Below are 17,975 nucleotides of genomic sequence, written 5' to 3'. Positions count from 1 at the left end.
CATTTCTCGACCCGCTCTTTCGTTTGAGCCCAAAAAAACATTCATATCTTGTCTGACATCTTTGCTACAAACTCGGGTCTTCAACTTGGGTTTTCAATTGAAGGCCCAATATGGTGAGCGGAGCGAGCAGGGGGTGGAGCCCCCAGTAAATAAATAAAATAAATAAATCATCTCACTACCCTCACTATATTTTCGACTTTCAGAGAAAGGCGAAGTACACAGAAGCCAAGCTAAAAGCCCTGAAGGCGCGAAACGAGTACATCCTCTGCCTGGAAGCCTCGAACACAACGATCCACAAGTATTTCGTGGACGATCTGTCTGACCTAATCGACTGCATGGACTTTGGCTTCCACAATTGCATAGCCCGAGCCCTCCTGATGCACTGCAGTGCCGAAGAGGGACGCCAAAGATCGTTACAATCCGGTGCTGAACAGCTAGCAGCATGCGTTGGCTCCCTAGACTCACGAGCTGACAAACAGAGATTTCTCGAGTCCCATCATGCCGCCTTCATGATTCCCAAAAAATTTGAATTCCAGTGCCAACGGGGTGACGATGCACCCGAGCCTGAACTACAAAAAATTCTTCACAATGAGATGGAACAGAGACTGACGCAGTTGCAGCAGAGGGTTACGTCATTGAGAACCGAGTCTGAGGAAGTTTGGAAGACACTCGAAACTGCTGAGGCCAGTCTCCTTGAAATGTTGACAGCTAAGGATTACGATTGCACTAGGTATTTTGGTGACAATGCTGTGCCAACTTCAAAGCCACCTGAGACTGTTCAGATCAAATTGCGCGCCGACAGACAAGAGACTGAGGACTTCTATCTTATGGTAATTTGAGACGGTTTCGTGGGGTGGAGGGGGCTGCATGAGGTGAAAATCATTTCTTTTTGTTGGGAAAATATTCGGGAATTGGTGGGAGATTGAGGAATTTTTGTGAGGACCGTTTTTGTAGCTGGGGAAATTTGCAAGAAAAATTTCCTTTGACATTCTTTGATGAAATTATTTTGTTTTGGAGAGGATTTGGTTTTAACGAACATGGGGGTTCGTTTTTTAAAATATTTAGCATCTGCCATTTTTTGTTATTTCGATTTTATCTTTAGAAACCGGTGGTTTTAGCAAAAAATGTCACAAAATTTTTTTTGTAGAGGATTAAATTTCCAACAAAAAATGTTTTTTCGCATTTTCTGCTAAAATCACTACCTATTTAAATAATTCGCCATTTAACATTGACTTGTTACTTGATTGAAAAATGAAAATGATGGAAACTTATCATGAGTTTTCAAGATGAATTTACAATTCAAAATTACTTCTCATAATTTTCATGAATAAATATCAATGATAAAAATCCTTATCATCTTTTCATTATTTCTCCAAAAAATCTCTCTACATTATAAAAATGCAAATGGACTTCTAGTGATAAAAATGTGGCACTCGGAATTAAGACTGTACAATTATGGGCCATAAGGGTCAAAATAATGGTGATGAGAGGTAAAATAATAATCATAAGGGTCACGAGGGTCAAAACAAGGTTCATGAGGTTCAAAATCAGGGTCATGGGGGTCAGATTAAGGGTGAGAAGTGTCTAATTAAGGGTTACAAGGGTCAGAAAAAGAGTCACAAGGGTCAGATTAAGGGTCGCAAAGATCAGAATAAGGATCAGAGTCAAATTAAGGATTAGATTAAAGGTCGCAAGGGTCAGAATAAGGGGCTAAATAAGGGTCATATGGGTCAGATTGAGGGTCACGAGAGGTATAATGAGGGTCTGAATGAGGGTTACGAGGTTCAGATTAAGGGTCACAAAGATCAGAATAAGGATCACAAACTCAGATTAAGGGTCGGATTAAAAGTCACAAGGATCAGAATAAGGGCAACAAGGGGCAGATTAAGGGTCACGAGAGATATATGAGGGTCAGAATGAGGGTTACAAGGTTCAGATTAAGGGTCACAAAGATCAGAATAAGGATCACAAACTCAGATTAAGGGTCAGATTGAAGGTCACAAGGGCCAGAATAAGGGTCATATGGGGCAGATTAAGGGTCACGAGCGGTATAATAAGGGTCAGAATGAGGGTTACGAGGTTCAGCTTAAAGGTTACAAAGGTCAGAATAAGGATCACAAACTCAGATTAAGGGTGAGATTAAAGGTCACAAGGACCAGAATAAGGGTCCAAATAAGGGCCACATGGGTCATATGGGTCAGATTAAGGGTCACAAGAGGTATAATGAGGGTCAGAATGAGGATTACGAGGGTCAGATTAAGGGTCACATAGATCAGAATAAGAATCACAGAGTCAGATGAAATGTCGCAAGGGCCAGAATAAGGGTCCAAATAAGGGCCACAAGGGTCATGTGGGTCAGATTAAGGGTCACATAGATCAGAATAAGAATCACAGAGTCAGATGAAATGTCGCAAGGGCCAGAATAAGGGTCCAAATAAGGGCCACAAGGGTCATGTGGGTCAGATTAAGGGTCACATAGATCAGAATAAGAATCACAGAGTCAGATGATATGTCGCAAGGGCCAGAATAAGGGTCACAAGGGTCAGAGTAAGAATCATGAGGATCATGTGGGGGTTGACTAGTGGAACGTAGCCCCCTAGTAAATAAATAAAAACGATTAAAAATCAAATTGGAATTGTGAATGAATGGCGAAACCTCTCGACGTCAAAAAAATCCTCAATAATTCTCCATTCCCCCAGAAATTCCGAGAATACCTGCTGGGCACCTCGCGCATAGCCCGCCTGGACGCAAAACAGGACTACATCCGGCAGTCCCTGCAGGACGGTTCGAACGGCAGTCCAAACCCGTCAATTCCCTCAAAGCAGAAGCAAGCGCGACGAAAGAGGATCGGTCGCCTCCAGATGAACGGCCAGCCGAAGCTCTTCGGCGGTTCCCTGGAGGAGTACCTCGAGACCATGAACCAGGAGATACCTCTGATAGTGAAGAGTTGCGTTCGAGTGATAAATCTCTACGGCCTCCATCACCAGGGAATCTTCCGCGTCTCTGGCTCTCAAGTGGAGATAAATAATTTTCGCGAGTGGTTTGAACGCGGCGAGGATCCCCTGGCCGACGTGACAGACGCCTCCGACATAAACAGTGTTGCTGGTGTTCTCAAGCTATACCTCCGAGAACTCCGTGAGCCCCTCTTTCCCATAATCTACTTTGAACATCTCATGGAGCTCGCACAACTCGAATCAAAACAAGAATTTGTCATCAAGATGAAGGAATTGATATCGAGTTTATCACGACCTGTTGTCATCGTAATGCGATATCTCTTCGCATTTCTCAATCATCTGTCTGAATTTTCAGATGAAAATATGATGGATCCGTACAATTTAGCCATATGCTTTGGTCCAACACTTGTACCAGTGCCAGAGGACAAGGATCAAGTGCAGTATCAGAATCAAGTCAATGAGCTTATTAAAAATATTATAACATTCTGCGAGGAGATATTTCCCGATGATATTGGGGGCATTCAGTATGAGAAGTACATCAGCAGAGAGCCTGATGATGTGTGAGTTTATCATGTTTTTCATACATCTTATTTATTTATTTTTTTTTCATTTTTATTTCATCAAAATTATTAAATTCATTTCAAATTGTCAGTTCATCAATTCTACAAGAATCCTCACCCTTTTTTCGATTGAGTTTATTATTATTATTTTTATTATTATTAATCTTGTTATTTTAATGATAAAAGTTCATTGAGAATTGTGAATTCACCTAAAAAAAATTGAATAAAAAAATTAAATTCTTCTTTTTTCTAAAAAAATTATTTTTTTATGGTTTTCTTAAATAAAAATGATAAAAACGAATTGCGAATTGTGAATTTACCTCAAAACCTCTCGATTTCACAGAAAAAAAACACATTTTCAACTTTTTTTTTCAACAGAATTATTTTTTCTAACAATTTTTTTCTGATAAAAATTAATTTGGAATGGTGAATTCACTTCAAAACCTCTCGAATTCACAAGAAAATCTTCTCAAGTCCCTCTTTTTCAGAAGAATAAAAATTTTTTCGTCGTTCATCTCTGGTGAAAACGAAAAAAAATTGATTTTTAATTATGAATTTACCTCAAAAACTCCTGATTTCACAAAAAAAAAAACGTTTTCAACTCTTTCTTCAACAGAATTATTTTTTCTAATAGCTTTTTTTCTTATGAAAATCGCTTTTGAATTGTGAATTCATGCAAAAACTTTTCATTTTACAAAAACAAAGACCCTTTTAAATCTTTTTTCTAACGTATTAAATTCCCCTCGAAAAAAAGTACATCAACTGAGCCAGATGATGTGTGAGTTTATGCTGTTGCTTTTCATACGTGATCCCATTTTTTAAAATCCAAAGTGACACTTGAGGGACAGGTTCTCTTAACATTGATGGGGCTTGTTTTTGTTGCAGGGATGTGGGCGATTCACCGACTGATCAGGTTCAAGAGGACATGGATTCCGAGGTCTATCCGTCTGAAGATGGTGAGGTTTTTATGGTTTTATGGGGCATGTGGTTTAATTGAAAAAGATTCATTTGAATCTGGGATTGAAGGAATTTTATTTCTCTTATTTATTCGTGTTTTTTTGTGTTAATTGATGATTTTTTCGTGTTTATAAGCTGCTCGTTCAGAGAAAGTGGATCCAGAAGAGTCACTCAATTAATTAATTAATTAATTTACCTATTTATTTATTTATTTATTTGAAAAATGCATAGATTTGTTACGATTTTCGATTTTTTAAAATGAATCACTTTCAATCCCGGATAACTCAAGATCGGCTGAGTGAAATTTGACGATTTTTTTTTCAGTTTGAAGGTATTTTTTCAAGCTTTAAAATGAGATTTTATTTATCCCAATCGCATCGTTTAGTCAGAAGATATTAATGATTTAAGAAACTTCATTTTCCTTCATTTTTCTTAAACACTAAAATTTCTTCTTTCAAATTTTCGCGTTTATCTCAAAAGGGAGTGGTTTTAGATAAAAATGTCATAAGATATTTGTTGTAAAGTATCAAATTTCCTACAAAAAAGTCTTGTGATATTTTTCTCTAGAATTATTCATTCTCGAGTTAATTAAGGATTTAAATACACGTGTCAGTGAAATTGTCGCTTGAGATATGTAAATTGTCTTGTTTAACGATTAATAATCTTCAGTATCAACTGGCGAGTCGGATGAATGAATGAATTACTCATTTGAAGTGATATTAATTGTTTTAGAATCGGAGAATCTAGAGGCGACAGCCCAATTTGACTTCAACGCACGATCAGAGCGTGAGTTGAGTTTTAAAAAAGGTGACACTATAACTCTCTACATGCAAGTGAGTTACGACTGGTGGAGAGGCTCAGTGGGTGGACGAGAGGGTCTTATCCCCGATAAATACATTATGCTCAAAATAAAGTGAGTGGAATAATCAATAAATAATAATCAAGTCGTGAAAAAATAAAACGAGATAAATCAGCGCATTTAGTCTGTGGATCTAGTAAAACGTGTTACAGAAAAATTCTCAAGCATGGTCATTTAACCCTTAATCCTACATGTCTTCAAGGGTCGTTTGACCCTTACACCCACTTGACCCTCAACCAAAAAAATATAAATTTAACTCTAAACAAAAAAAAAAATTCCAAGACATTCTTTCCCTTAAAAAAAAGTGTCTCAACATTTTGCTTTATTTGAGGGCCAAACGACCCTTACGAACGTTTGAAGTTGAGGGTCAAATGGTCTTGAGGGTCAAAAATCCTTAAAAACTTTCAGAATTAAGCATCAAATGGTCTTCAGGGCCAATCGTGTTACCGCAAATGTATCAGAAACCGTTAAGGGTCGTTTGACCCTTACCTACACGTCTTCAAGGGTCATTTGACCCTTACACCCACTTGACCCTCAACCAAAAAAATATAAATTTAACTCTAAACAAAAAAAAAAATTCCAAGACATTCTTTCCCTTAAAAAAAAGTGTCTCAACATTTTGCTTTATTTGAGGGCCAAACGACCCTTACGAACGTTTGAAGTTGAGGGTCAAATGGTCTTGAGGGTCAAAAATCCTTAAAAACTTTCAGAATTAAGCATCAAATGGTCTTCAGGGCCAATCGTGTTACCGCAAATGTATCAGAAACCGTTAAGGGTCGTTTGACCCTTACCTACACGTCTTCAAGGGTCATTTGACCCTTACACCCACTTGACCCTCAACCAAAAAAATATAAATTTAACTCTAAACAAAAAAAAAAATTCCAAGACATTCTTTCCCTTAAAAAAAAGTGTCTCAACATTTTGCTTTATTTGAGGGCCAAACGACCCTTACGAACGTTTGAAGTTGAGGGTCAAATGGTCTTGAGGGTCAAAAATCCTTAAAAACTTTCAGAATTAAGCATCAAATGGTCTTCAGGGCCAATCGTGTTACCGCAAATGTATCAGAAACCATTAAGGGTCGTTTGACCCTTACCTACACGTCTTGAAGGGTCATTTGACCCTTACACCCACTTGACCCTCAACCAAAAAAATATACATTTAACTCTTAACTAAAAAAAAAATTCCAAGACATTCTTTCCCTTAAAAAAAAGTGTCTCAAAATTTTGCCTTATTTGAGGGCCAAACGACCCTTACGAACGTTTGAAGTTGAGGGTCAAATGGTCTTGAGGGTCAAAAACCCTTGAAAACTTTCAGGATTAAGCATCAAATGGTCTTCAGGGCCAATCGTGTTACCGCAAATGTATCAGAAACCGTTAAGGGTCGTTTGACCCTTACCTACACGTCTTGAAGGGTCATTTGACCCTTACACCCACTTGACCCTCAACCAAAAAAATATAAATTTAACTCTTAACTAAAAAAAAAATTCCAAGACATTCTTTCCCTTAAAAAAAAGTGTCTCAAAATTTTGCCTTATTTGAGGGCCAAACGACCCTTACGAACGTTTGAAGTTGAGGGTCAAATGGTCTTGAGGGTCAAAAACCCTTGAAAACTTTCAGGATTAAGCATCAAATGGTCTTCAGGGCCAATCGTGTTACCGCAAATGTATCAGAAACCGTTAAGGGTCGTTTGACCCTTACCTACACGTCTTCAAGGGTCATTTGACCCTTACACCCACTTGACCCTCAACCAAAAAAATATAAATTTAACTCTTAACTAAAAAAAAAAATTCCAAGACATTCTTTCCCTTAAAAAAAAGTGTCTCAACATTTTGCTTTATTTGAGGGCCAAACGACCCTTACGAACGTTTGAAGTTGAGGGTCAAATGGTCTTGAGGGTCAAAAATCCTTAAAAACTTTCAGAATTAAGCATCAAATGGTCTTCAGGGCCAATCGTGTTACCGCAAATGTATCAGAAACCGTTAAGGGTCGTTTGACCCTTACCTACACGTCTTCAAGGGTCATTTGACCCTTACACCCACTTGACCCTCAACCAAAAAAATATAAATTTAACTCTCAACTAAAAAAAAAATTCCAAGACATTCTTTCCCTTAAAAAAAAGTGTCTCAACATTTTGCTTTATTTGAGGGCCAAACGACCCTTACGAACGTTTGAAGTTGAGGGTCAAATGGTCTTGAGGGTCAAAAATCCTTAAAAACTTTCAGAATTAAGCATCAAATGGTCTTCAGGGCCAATCGTGTTACCGCAAATGTATCAGAAACCGTTAAGGGTCGTTTGACCCTTACCTACACGTCTTCAAGGGTCATTTGACCCTTACACCCATTTGACCCTCACCCCCAAACCTCATTAAGGGTCGTTTGACCCTCAATACCAACTACCCCCAACCGAAACCAAAAAAAAAGTCTCCTCATATCATTCCCCGAAAATTCCACAAATAAATCCCTTCTCATCCAGAATTTAATCAACGAATCCAATCGAATTTCTTCTTCCAGGGACGAAGAGCGTGACAAAGATCTCTTGAAATCCTCCAGTGAAGAGTCAATGCGCAGGCGAGCATCGAGCTCAGCAGACAGTACCCTATCAAGCAACAATTCACCACTGATGGGACCAAGTAGTAATCACAACAATGCGTGGCCCACGACAAATGCAACAGACACTGTAACGACTTCCGGGGCCCCTCAGCACACCGAAGTCATCCCCAACAATGCCATTATATCGATGGCAGTGGCGAACACAGCGTGCGCCTCGCAAACGCTCATCAGTCGAGAGGTATTGGAAACAACAGTCTAGCACTCAAAATTAATGAGCAAGAGTTCATTCTATTTTTATCATTTGTTGTTTTTTTTTTTTTTTCGTTTATCGCTTGACCTCGAGACAAGCTCAGACTCTTCGTGTCGCAGATGCATGATTTTTCACTAGCAAAAGAGCACAATGCACTGCTTAATTGTTGAATTTGAAGACAGAGAGAAATTTGTGAATTATTTTTCAGACAGAATGGGACGAGTGGAAACTTTGGGGGGAATTATCGTGACAGGGAAGGGTTTTAGGGGAAAATGTCAGATGATATTTTTTGTTGGAAATTTAATTCTCCACGATAATGATGTTGTGACATTTTTTTGTAGAATCAATAGTTGTGGAGATATATTCACAATTCAAAATTGAATTTTTCATTTTTGTTTCAATAACTAAATGACACGTCACTTTGAATTGCGAATTATCTTGATAACGATTGCTTCTGCAGAAAAATAGCAAAGGACTTTTTTCTTGGAAATTTAATTCTCTACAAAAAAGGTCTCTCTGTATTTCTGCGTAAAATCAATAGTTTTCAAGATAATTTCAAAATTCAAAACTCAAGTTTTCCTTTTTAGTTTCAAAATTAAATGACAAACGATTTTTTTAGATGTAGATTATCTTGATAACGAGTTAGTCGACAATCAAGCATAAAAAGACATTTTCAAACATGTTCCCCTTCTCCAAAAGTCTCAAAATGAGTAAAAATATTTTTTTTTTTATGAAAATATCTCATAAATTCCTCTCTGCGCACAGATCTTATTGTAAACCACGAGTCCACCACCGATAAGACTGAATTTTTCAATTTTCTACCCCAATACCTAAAATAAACTCCCATTGAAATGAATCAAACGACTCGTAACGACTGACAACAGAGATAAATCGAGAGGTCGATCCCTAGACTAGAATTAACGACAGTCTCCTAGTTCATTAGTAAACTCTGTACGATACAAATTGTAAATAATAAAAAAATGAATCTGAAAATATATAGAACCGTCAAAAAAACGCCAATTCATGTGCCCATGCATGTCCGCCATTTTTGTTTGTTATATTTTTACGATTGAATTTAATTCAGGAAAAGTTGAGGTAAAAACGCATTCCTCAAATCCACAATATCTCCCGAACCAACGATGCGATTGGGACGAGTCAGAGCTCATTTCAAAGCATTAAAAAAAATCTTCAAAATGAGGAAAGAAATTTTGAATTTCACTCTACCGATCCTGAGTTATTGAGGATTAAAGACGAAGGCGTTTTACCCTCCTCTCTCCGATCTATTTTTTCTGCTCTTGTTCTATCGAATGCCTGTGTTTAATCGTCTGTTGCAACTGGATCTTGGGTTTTTTTATTATTTTACATTATTTTCACATTATTTACTCTGTTTTCCAGATTTATGTTTAGGTCTGAGAGATATTAATCGCTTAGGCCCCTATGACAATTCGAGGAAACTAAAATTTAGATGAAAAAAAAACTGTTCGATAAAACTGCTGACCAATAAACAAAAGCCAAGTGTTAATTTTTATGTGTAATTGTGTGCGTATTATGATAATTAATGCAGTTGTTATGTTCAATTTGTTTTGTTTGTTCGGGAGTTTGGGATTTTCTGGAAGAAAATTGTTTTGTTTGAAAGAAAAAAAAATATATAATAATTACGGAGGGGAGGGAGTGTCGAATTGACAGTTCAGTTGGTTTTGTGCAATCCCATAGAGTCCTGTAGAACATACTCAGTCTGTAGACGATACCAAAGGGAATGCCGATAGCGGATACGTCTTAGACAGCACGGATAAACTTTGAGAAATGAAAGAAAATGTATTAAAAATATATGAATTGGGTGAGTAATTCATTGACCTCCATCTCCTCCGCATTTTAACTCGCTAATTCATAACATTATTCACTCAAGTACAGAGGAAAATGCCCTGTTTTATGCACATATTGTCATTTGATTCACTGTTTTTTAAATATGCCCTTTTTTCTGTCAGATTCGATATTCCTTTTTTCAATTGATTGTTTATAATCATTCTCACTTCAGAAAGAGACCGATGCGACCGATGAGAATCATATTACAATAAATCATTTGCTCATGTTCTCATTCCTATGCTCACTGAGTAATATTTTAATCATAATTACAATTCAATTCCTTCTAGAACACACTTTAGAGTGTGAATTTCTGTTATTTCTGTTATCAGTTTTCAGTCAGTTCACATGGTAATTTAATTAATCTGTTGTTCATCTCATCAATATAATTCCGTGCTTAGAATATTGTCATCTCGTGTTTTCAGCACAAAATTAAAAATTAAAACTTCATTTGGAATATTGAGTCACAGCTTCATTTTATTCATATCAGAAATTTTGTATTTGGATATTAATATTATTTGTTCAAAGTGAAAAAATCGATCATCATTTTTACTATATTGCATTCAGATTCTCCTATCTTAATAATTCTAATCAACTTTGTTCGAAGAAAATCTTAGTAAACGCAATATTAAGAAAGTAGAACTATTCTATTTTCCTCTGACCTAAATGATTTGGACAATTATGATTCGTTTATTTAAAAAATCTGACAAAAATTATGCATTAAAAACAGTGAATTTTGTCTTTTTTTTATTGTTAATTCATCTCGAGGATGAGTTGTCTTAATATCAAGAGAGTTTTGTTTTTCATTTGATGATAAGTCAGGTTTTATAGATTTTTTATTATTGTCAAAACGAAAGGTTTTGGCCGGAAATGTCAAAGGATTTTTTGCAGAATTGAATTTACAGCCAAAAAAAAATTTCTGAAATTTTCTCTTCAAATCACTCTTCATGGAGATAATTCGTTATTCAACAATATCATGATTGATTATTTTTACAAATGAAAAAAAAATTGGTTTGAAGTTCTTAGAGCTTTTAAATTGATGTCAATTGATATTAAATCATCTATTAATGAAGATAATTCAATTTCTCAACATTAATTATTCCTCTAATTGAAAAAACAAACAGTTTTAAAGAGATTTTCAATAAATATTAATTTATCTTTTCACTCGTCAACGAATTATTTTTCCAATTTGAGAAAAAATGAGTTTACAAATTTTTGGTAATTGTTAATTAACTTCGAAAACAAGTGAATTAAAAAGGGAATTTTAACAGACATTTTTCTAGAAAATAGAATTTCCAGGAAAAAAAAACTCTTGATATTTATTTAAACCAATTCATCACTGGATTCAAAGTGACAGTAATTTTTTATTCTACATCAGAAAGAGTTATAAATCAAAATACGAATGAATTTTCCTCTGTACCTCTAGAACTAAACCGCATCCAAAGATAAAAATCCATAGATACTCATCAAGTATACCCTATTATCTCGCATCTGCAATGCCATAATCATTTTGTATCAGTTTTTTCGAACAGTTTTCCCTCACCCACAGATGGCTGTAGTACCTCTGTAGTAAGATTGCATGAAAATTCAAAATTTGCATGATTTATCAAGTGTAGATTTTCTCCACTGGCTCATAAAGTGGATTTAAACGCCTCAATTTTCAAAAATTCATCATCAAAATTCAATCTTTTCGCCCAACTTTGGCACAACATTTCATTTTCAAAATTCACATAAATAAAAAACCAAATAAATAAACACGAATAGATAAAAATAAAGTGTAGATTGGCTCCTCTAGCTCTAAAATTGGATTCAAACTCTCAATTTTCCAAATTTTATCACCCAAATTTATCTCTAAAATCATCTCTCCCAAATTCGCTTCAGTATCTCGAGAAAAAAATTAAAACTATTCTCAATGAAATTTTTTTTTTTCGAAACAAACAAATAAAGAACTAAATGAATAAAATCACATTCTGGATTTGCTCCCCTAGCTCTAAAATTGGATTCAAACCCTCAATTTTCCGAGTTTTATCACCTAAATTGATTTCTAAAATCATTTTTCCTAAATTCGCTTCGAAATCTCAAAGAAAAATTTCAAAAGTACTCCCAACATTTTCTCTCAAAACTCACACAAATGAAAAACAGAATAAACACAAATGAACAAAAATGAAGTGTAGATTTCCTCCCCTAGCTCATCGAGTGGATTTCAGCCTTCGATATAAAAAAAAATTTCATGATAAAAATTCAATCATTTCCTAAAAATCCTCCACATTTGCTTCAGAATCTCAAAAATACCCCCAATGGCACGACATTTCCTGTTCAAAATTCAAATTAAAAACACAAATAAAAATAAAGTGTAGATTAGCTCCTCTAGCTCTAAAATTGGATTCAAACCCTCAATTTTCTCAATTTTATCACCTAAATTGATTTCTAAAATCATTTTCCCCAAATTCGCTTCAAAATCTCAAAGAAAAATTTCAAAAGTACTCCCAACATTTTCTCTCAAAACTCACACAAATGAAAAACAGAATAAACACAAATGAACAAAAATGAAGTGTAGATTTCCTCCCCTAGCTCATCGAGTGGATTTCAGCCTTCGATATAAAAAAAAATTTCATCATAAAAATTCAATCATTTCCTCCACATTTGCTTCAGAATCTCAAAAATACCCCCAATGGCACAACATTTCCTGTTCAAAATTCAAATTAAAAACACAAATAAAAATAAAGTGTAGATTGGCTCCTCTAGCTCTAAAATTGGATTCAAACCCTCAATTTTCTCAATTTTATCACCTAAATTGATTTCTAAAATCATTTTCCCCAAATTCGCTTCAAAATCTCAAAGAAAAATTTCAAAAGTACTCCCAACATTTTCTCTCAAAACTCACACAAATGAAAAACAGAATAAACACAAATGAATAAAAATGAAGTGTAGATTTCCTCCCCTAGCTCATCGAGTGGATTTCAGCCTTCGATATAAAAAAAAATTTCATCATAAAAATTCAATCATTTCCTCCACATTTGCTTCAGAATCTCAAAAATACCCCCAATGGCACAACATTTCCTGTTCAAAATTCACGTTGAAAACACAAATAAATAAAAAAAAAGTGTAGATTAGCTCCCCTAGCTCTAAAATTGGATTCAAGCCCTCAATTTCCAAAATTTCATCATCAAAATTCACTCATCTCCCCCTCTCCCCACTGGCACAACACTCCCCTCTCACCCCTCACCCCCCCCCCCAAAAAAAAACCGAATCACCAATCAACCAAAATTTCAGGGTTCAACCCAGTCGAAGCCGTCGACCCCGAGCGACGAGAAAGTCTTCCCCGTGGACGGCGCCCTGGACGAGAACGGAAGTGTCAATGACTTCCTGGACGCCCTGTCAACGGGCAGTGACGACCTCCCCCCGGACCCATCGACCTCCCCCGACGCGCCCCGCGGAATGTCCCGAAAGCAGCAGTGGAAATCCCAAAGCGTCCTGGAGGGTTCTCCGGCGTCCCAAGTCGACGAGCCCCCCGAGACGAAGACATTCTCGGCGAATCGTGAGCTGTGGCAGAAGCGTGCAACCTCCCAGAGCAATCTGGCGCCCCCAGTACCCCCGACCCCCAAGTCCCTCCGAGTTCTCCAGGAATTTCGAGACATGCGACAGAAGCACACACCCGACCTAGTGATGGATCTTCCCCTGACATCCCAGGACGAAAACAAAAAGTCATCGTCCTCATCGAGTCTGAGCAGCTCAGACGACGAGACATCGTCGGTCTACCAGAATCGTTCACCTGGTTCCAATGGTCCCGAATCACCAGACATGAGCACAGCAGCCGAGAGATTTGCCAAGCAAAATCAGTGTACATTGAAGAAAAATACAAAAACATCAAATGGAAGTAATTCAGAAAGAATAAAGAGCCTGATTGACGATGAGGATCAGGCTGAGAGCAATGACATTGTGAGATCAGCCAGCAGCAGTGAGATATCGTCGACTGATGTGCCATTACGTTCCCCACTGCCACCAAGATCAACACCCATGATAGCTGCTAAATTTGCAGATATGAGACTGACTGGTGGCAGCCAGCAAGTGTCTTCCTTCAAACCACAGGTCAAGGTTAAACCTACAATATTGCGTAAACCAGTTATGCCTTTTCCACATCCACACATGAGCCCGGAATTGGCGAGGAAGATTGAGAAGCAGGTGCAGAATACAGAGCAGGCTAATTAGATTTTAGAATTTTTTTGGAGAGGGGGGTTTTATCGTGAGTTTTTTGGGGTGGAGAATTTATTGTGGGAGAATTTAGAAGGTTTTGAGAGCTCTAGGGAGGGTTTGATTGGTATTTTTGTAGGTTTTGTAGATGTCGAGATAATTGTGAAAGATGAAGCCACGATTTTTCATTTCAGATGAGGGTCAAGTGGTGTTGAGGGTCAAATGACCCTTGATGATGGGTAGGTTTGAGGGTCAAATGATTCTTTCTGATCATTCGCCTCTGACTCTATTGACCTTTTATCGTAAATGGTGTTAAGGGCCATTTGACCCTCAATTCCAAACGTTGAGGGTCATTTGACCCTCGAAGCCATTTGACCCTCAACTGAAGTAAAATTTCAAGACTTCTTTCTTTGTAGAGAAAGAATGTCTTGACATTTTGCTTCAGTTAAGGGTCAAATTTATTGTTTTAGTTGAGGGTCAAACGACCCTTAATGAGGTTTGGGGCGAGGGTCAAATGGTCGTAAGGGTCAAACGCCCCTTGAAGACATGCAGATTTAAGGGTCAAATGGTACCTTCTGATCACTCAACTCCAACCCGCTTGACCCTTAAGATCATTTGACCCTCAAAGCCATTTGGCCCTCAACTGAAGTAAAATTTCAAGACTTCTTTCTTTGTAGAGAAAGAATGTCTTGACATTTTGCTTCAGTTAAGGGTCAAATTTACTGTTTTAGTTGAGGGTCAAACGACCCTTAATGAGGTTTGGGGCGAGGGTCAAATGGTCGTAAGGGTCAAACGCCCCTTGAAGACATGCAGATTTAAGGGTCAAATGGTACCTTCTGATCACTCAACTCCAACCCGCTTGACCCTTAAGATCATTTGACCCTCAAAGCCATTTGGCCCTCAACTGAAGTAAAATTTCAAGACTTCTTTCTTTGTAGAGAAAGAATGTCTTGACATTTTGCTTCAGTTAAGGGTCAAATTTACTGTTTTAGTTGAGGGTCAAACGACCCTTAATGAGGTTTGGGGCGAGGGTCAAATGGTCGTAAGGGTCAAACGCCCCTTGAAGACATGCAGATTTAAGGGTCAAATGGTACCTTCTGATCACTCAACTCCAACCCGCTTGACCCTTAAGATCATTTGACCCTCAAAGCCATTTGGCCCTCAACTGAAGTAAAATTTCAAGACTTCTTTCTTTGTAGAGAAAGAATGTCTTGACATTTTGCTTCAGTTAAGGGTAAAATTTACTCCTTTAGTTGAGGGTCAAACGACCCTTAATGAGGTTTGGGGCGAGGGTCAAGAGTCCCTTGAGGACATGCAGATTTAAGGGTTAAATGATCCTTTCTGGTCACTCGACTCTAACCCGTTTGACCCTCAGGCTATTTAACCCCCAACTCTAAACGTCCTTAAGGGTCATTTGACCCTCAAAGCCATTTAACCCTCAACTAAAACAAAATCTCAAGACATCTTTCCTTATAGAGAAAGAAATTCCAAATGGTTTTAAGGGTCAAACGACCCTTAATGGATTAATAATAGTTTTTCTCGATTTTTTTAAAATTTCACTTAAACATCATTTGTTCGTAAATATCTCGAGATTCAACAAAGATACCAAAATATTCATTGAGACCTTTTTTGTGCAGAATTTCAAGAGCTACAAAAAGTTTCCCACAAAAATTCTCGTACCTCCAATATATTTAGAGATATCCATTAAAAACTCGATTAATCTCTTTTACACTTTAGCTACCGAATTTGGCCCTCGATGTGGAAAGATAATGGAATATCGTAGGTATTATATTACAGGGAATTTTTTAATACGTAATGGAATAATTGTGTTAACGCGTGACCATATTTTCGTAGATTCTTTAAAGATTTGAAGGTACATTTGAAGAATGTTTGTAACGAATTTTTATAGAGAGAAGTGAAATGATGATAAATTTCGATGGAATTCAATTTTTACGAGAAGTTTGTGCTTTCTACAATTAATCGACCAATCCAGCAAGACATAATTATCTAATGTTTTACTCTAAACTCTGAAACACCTTCAGAAGAACTCAATTCATCTCCCAAAATCGAAGGAAAAAAAATTATTTCCCTTTCTAAACAAAAACTTCTCTGTCTACGAAGAGTCTCGCTAGTAATGCAGATGTATACGTCCTCCCCCTCGATAAAAAAAAAACAATTTCTTCTAGTCGTCATGCAGTAATAAACCTATAATCGCACACAATGCACGTGATTATCCCGAGAGAAACGATAAGAATACGAATGATACATCGAATAATGAAAATGTAGATATAATTACCTAGCAACGCGTTTTTGTATGGATGTAATTTATTTTTTATCTCCACATACATCTCCCTGAATGTCCCCCAATAACCGAACAATACGATTGACTAATTAATATACGAGAGGATAATATTCCTGATGTGAGTGATTTTTTTTAAACGATGCAACGATAGAGAAACGAAAAAAAAAAAATGGTGCCGTTGTCATTCGATTGATATCAATTGAGTGATTGAGTTACGTCCCACTGACGTTTTCTGATCATTTCAATCCAAAATGTTCGATATAATTCAGTTATTAAGTGTACAGCTTAAAATCCAACGATACCACTTGTAATGGTTGAATAATCCGAGACTGGGTGATAGCCAATTGGCAAAATTAACTATTGTTGATTCACATTCGACATTTCTCCCTGCTTTATTCATTCTGGTAGAAAGATAACATGATACTAAACGCTGATTGTGTATACTCATGCCTTTCTGGTTGAAGGGAATGAAGAAGATGTCGAAATTTCAGCAGAAAAATTCCACGAGTCGATTTTTAACTCTCGTTAATGTCGTAATTATCTCATCAACGAGTGGTTCTACAAGAAAAAGTTACGAAACTTTTTTGTAGGAAATTTTCAGCTCTACAAAAAATATCTAGTGACATTTTATCGTAAATTCACTCATTTCTGGGATATTTGCGAAATTATCAAAGACAAAAACGACTAAATAAGATTTCACTTTTTTTTCTTGATTAGTTCTTTGATGATATCCCGTAATCTGCACGAGATAGCGAAATTTTCGTCCATACATTTTTTGTAGAGAATTTTCAGAGCTACAAAAAAAAACGAGACAATAATTTCGCTATCTGTAATAGATGAAGAGATATTCAACAAAACCCGAAAGGATTATTAATTTTTTATCATCGACATCGTTTTTATTTCCTTCAACTTCTTAAAATAGAGGATTATATAACCGTAATATCGATTTGATAATAAAAATAAGCTGAAGATAAACTCATATATATTCTTTGAGAATATTTGTCCACGGGATTGATAAGAATTTTGCATAATAATGATGCAGAGGTCCATGAAAAAAAATACGAGCCACCCTGTTTCCCATGACCATTTAGATATCCGACGAAGAGCGAAATTATAATCAATTTTATCGAGTGTAGAAAATTTCGCGAAGACAACATATAACCCACCGCAATGAATAACAGTTAAAATAAAACTTAATGAATAATCATTACTTATGACTTAATTATAACGAATTACATGACGATAAACCAAAGCTTAAGGACAAAGTAGCTGATGGAATCTGTACGTGAGATTTTTTTTCATTATTGAAACAATGAAATGCATATCCTAACGTAACCAGGACTGGCAATTGAACTGCTGTTGGTTTAATTAATTAATGAAGCAGTTTTAATGAAATTATTTTGATCTCCAAAACTCCTGCCAATACGATTCCCATGTGTAGGTGCTCTAATTTCCCACTTTATAGTATTACTACATCCAATAGATATTCAATTA

The 17,975-nt window shown here is 36.6% G+C and overlaps 1 protein-coding gene across 4 annotated transcripts in view; it reads left to right on the top strand.

The window, feature by feature from the left end:
* The window catches only part of LOC107048736 (SLIT-ROBO Rho GTPase-activating protein 1), a 56,629-nt gene extending 39,327 nt beyond the window's left edge, over positions 1-17,302 (top strand). For all 4 annotated transcript variants that reach the window (XM_015272083.1, XM_015272085.1, XM_015272084.1 and 1 more), the window contains 6 exons: positions 204-830; positions 2,700-3,514; positions 4,400-4,470; positions 5,204-5,384; positions 7,840-8,116; positions 13,262-17,302. In XM_015272083.1, the coding sequence (XP_015127569.1) occupies positions 204-830; positions 2,700-3,514; positions 4,400-4,470; positions 5,204-5,384; positions 7,840-8,116; positions 13,262-14,197 (2,907 nt within the window). In that variant the 3' untranslated portion in view covers positions 14,198-17,302. The remainder of the gene's footprint in view (positions 1-203; positions 831-2,699; positions 3,515-4,399; positions 4,471-5,203; positions 5,385-7,839; positions 8,117-13,261) is intronic.
* The last annotated feature ends 673 nt before the right edge of the window (positions 17,303-17,975 follow it).

The sequence above is a fragment of the Diachasma alloeum genome, unplaced genomic scaffold (genome assembly GCF_001412515.2).
Source record: "Diachasma alloeum isolate Michigan unplaced genomic scaffold, Dall2.0 Dall_scaffold_00196, whole genome shotgun sequence".
In the NCBI taxonomy this organism is placed as follows: domain Eukaryota; kingdom Metazoa; phylum Arthropoda; class Insecta; order Hymenoptera; family Braconidae; genus Diachasma; species Diachasma alloeum.
Note: the sequence above shows the minus strand (reverse complement) of the source record. Positions and strands in the feature narration are given on the sequence as shown.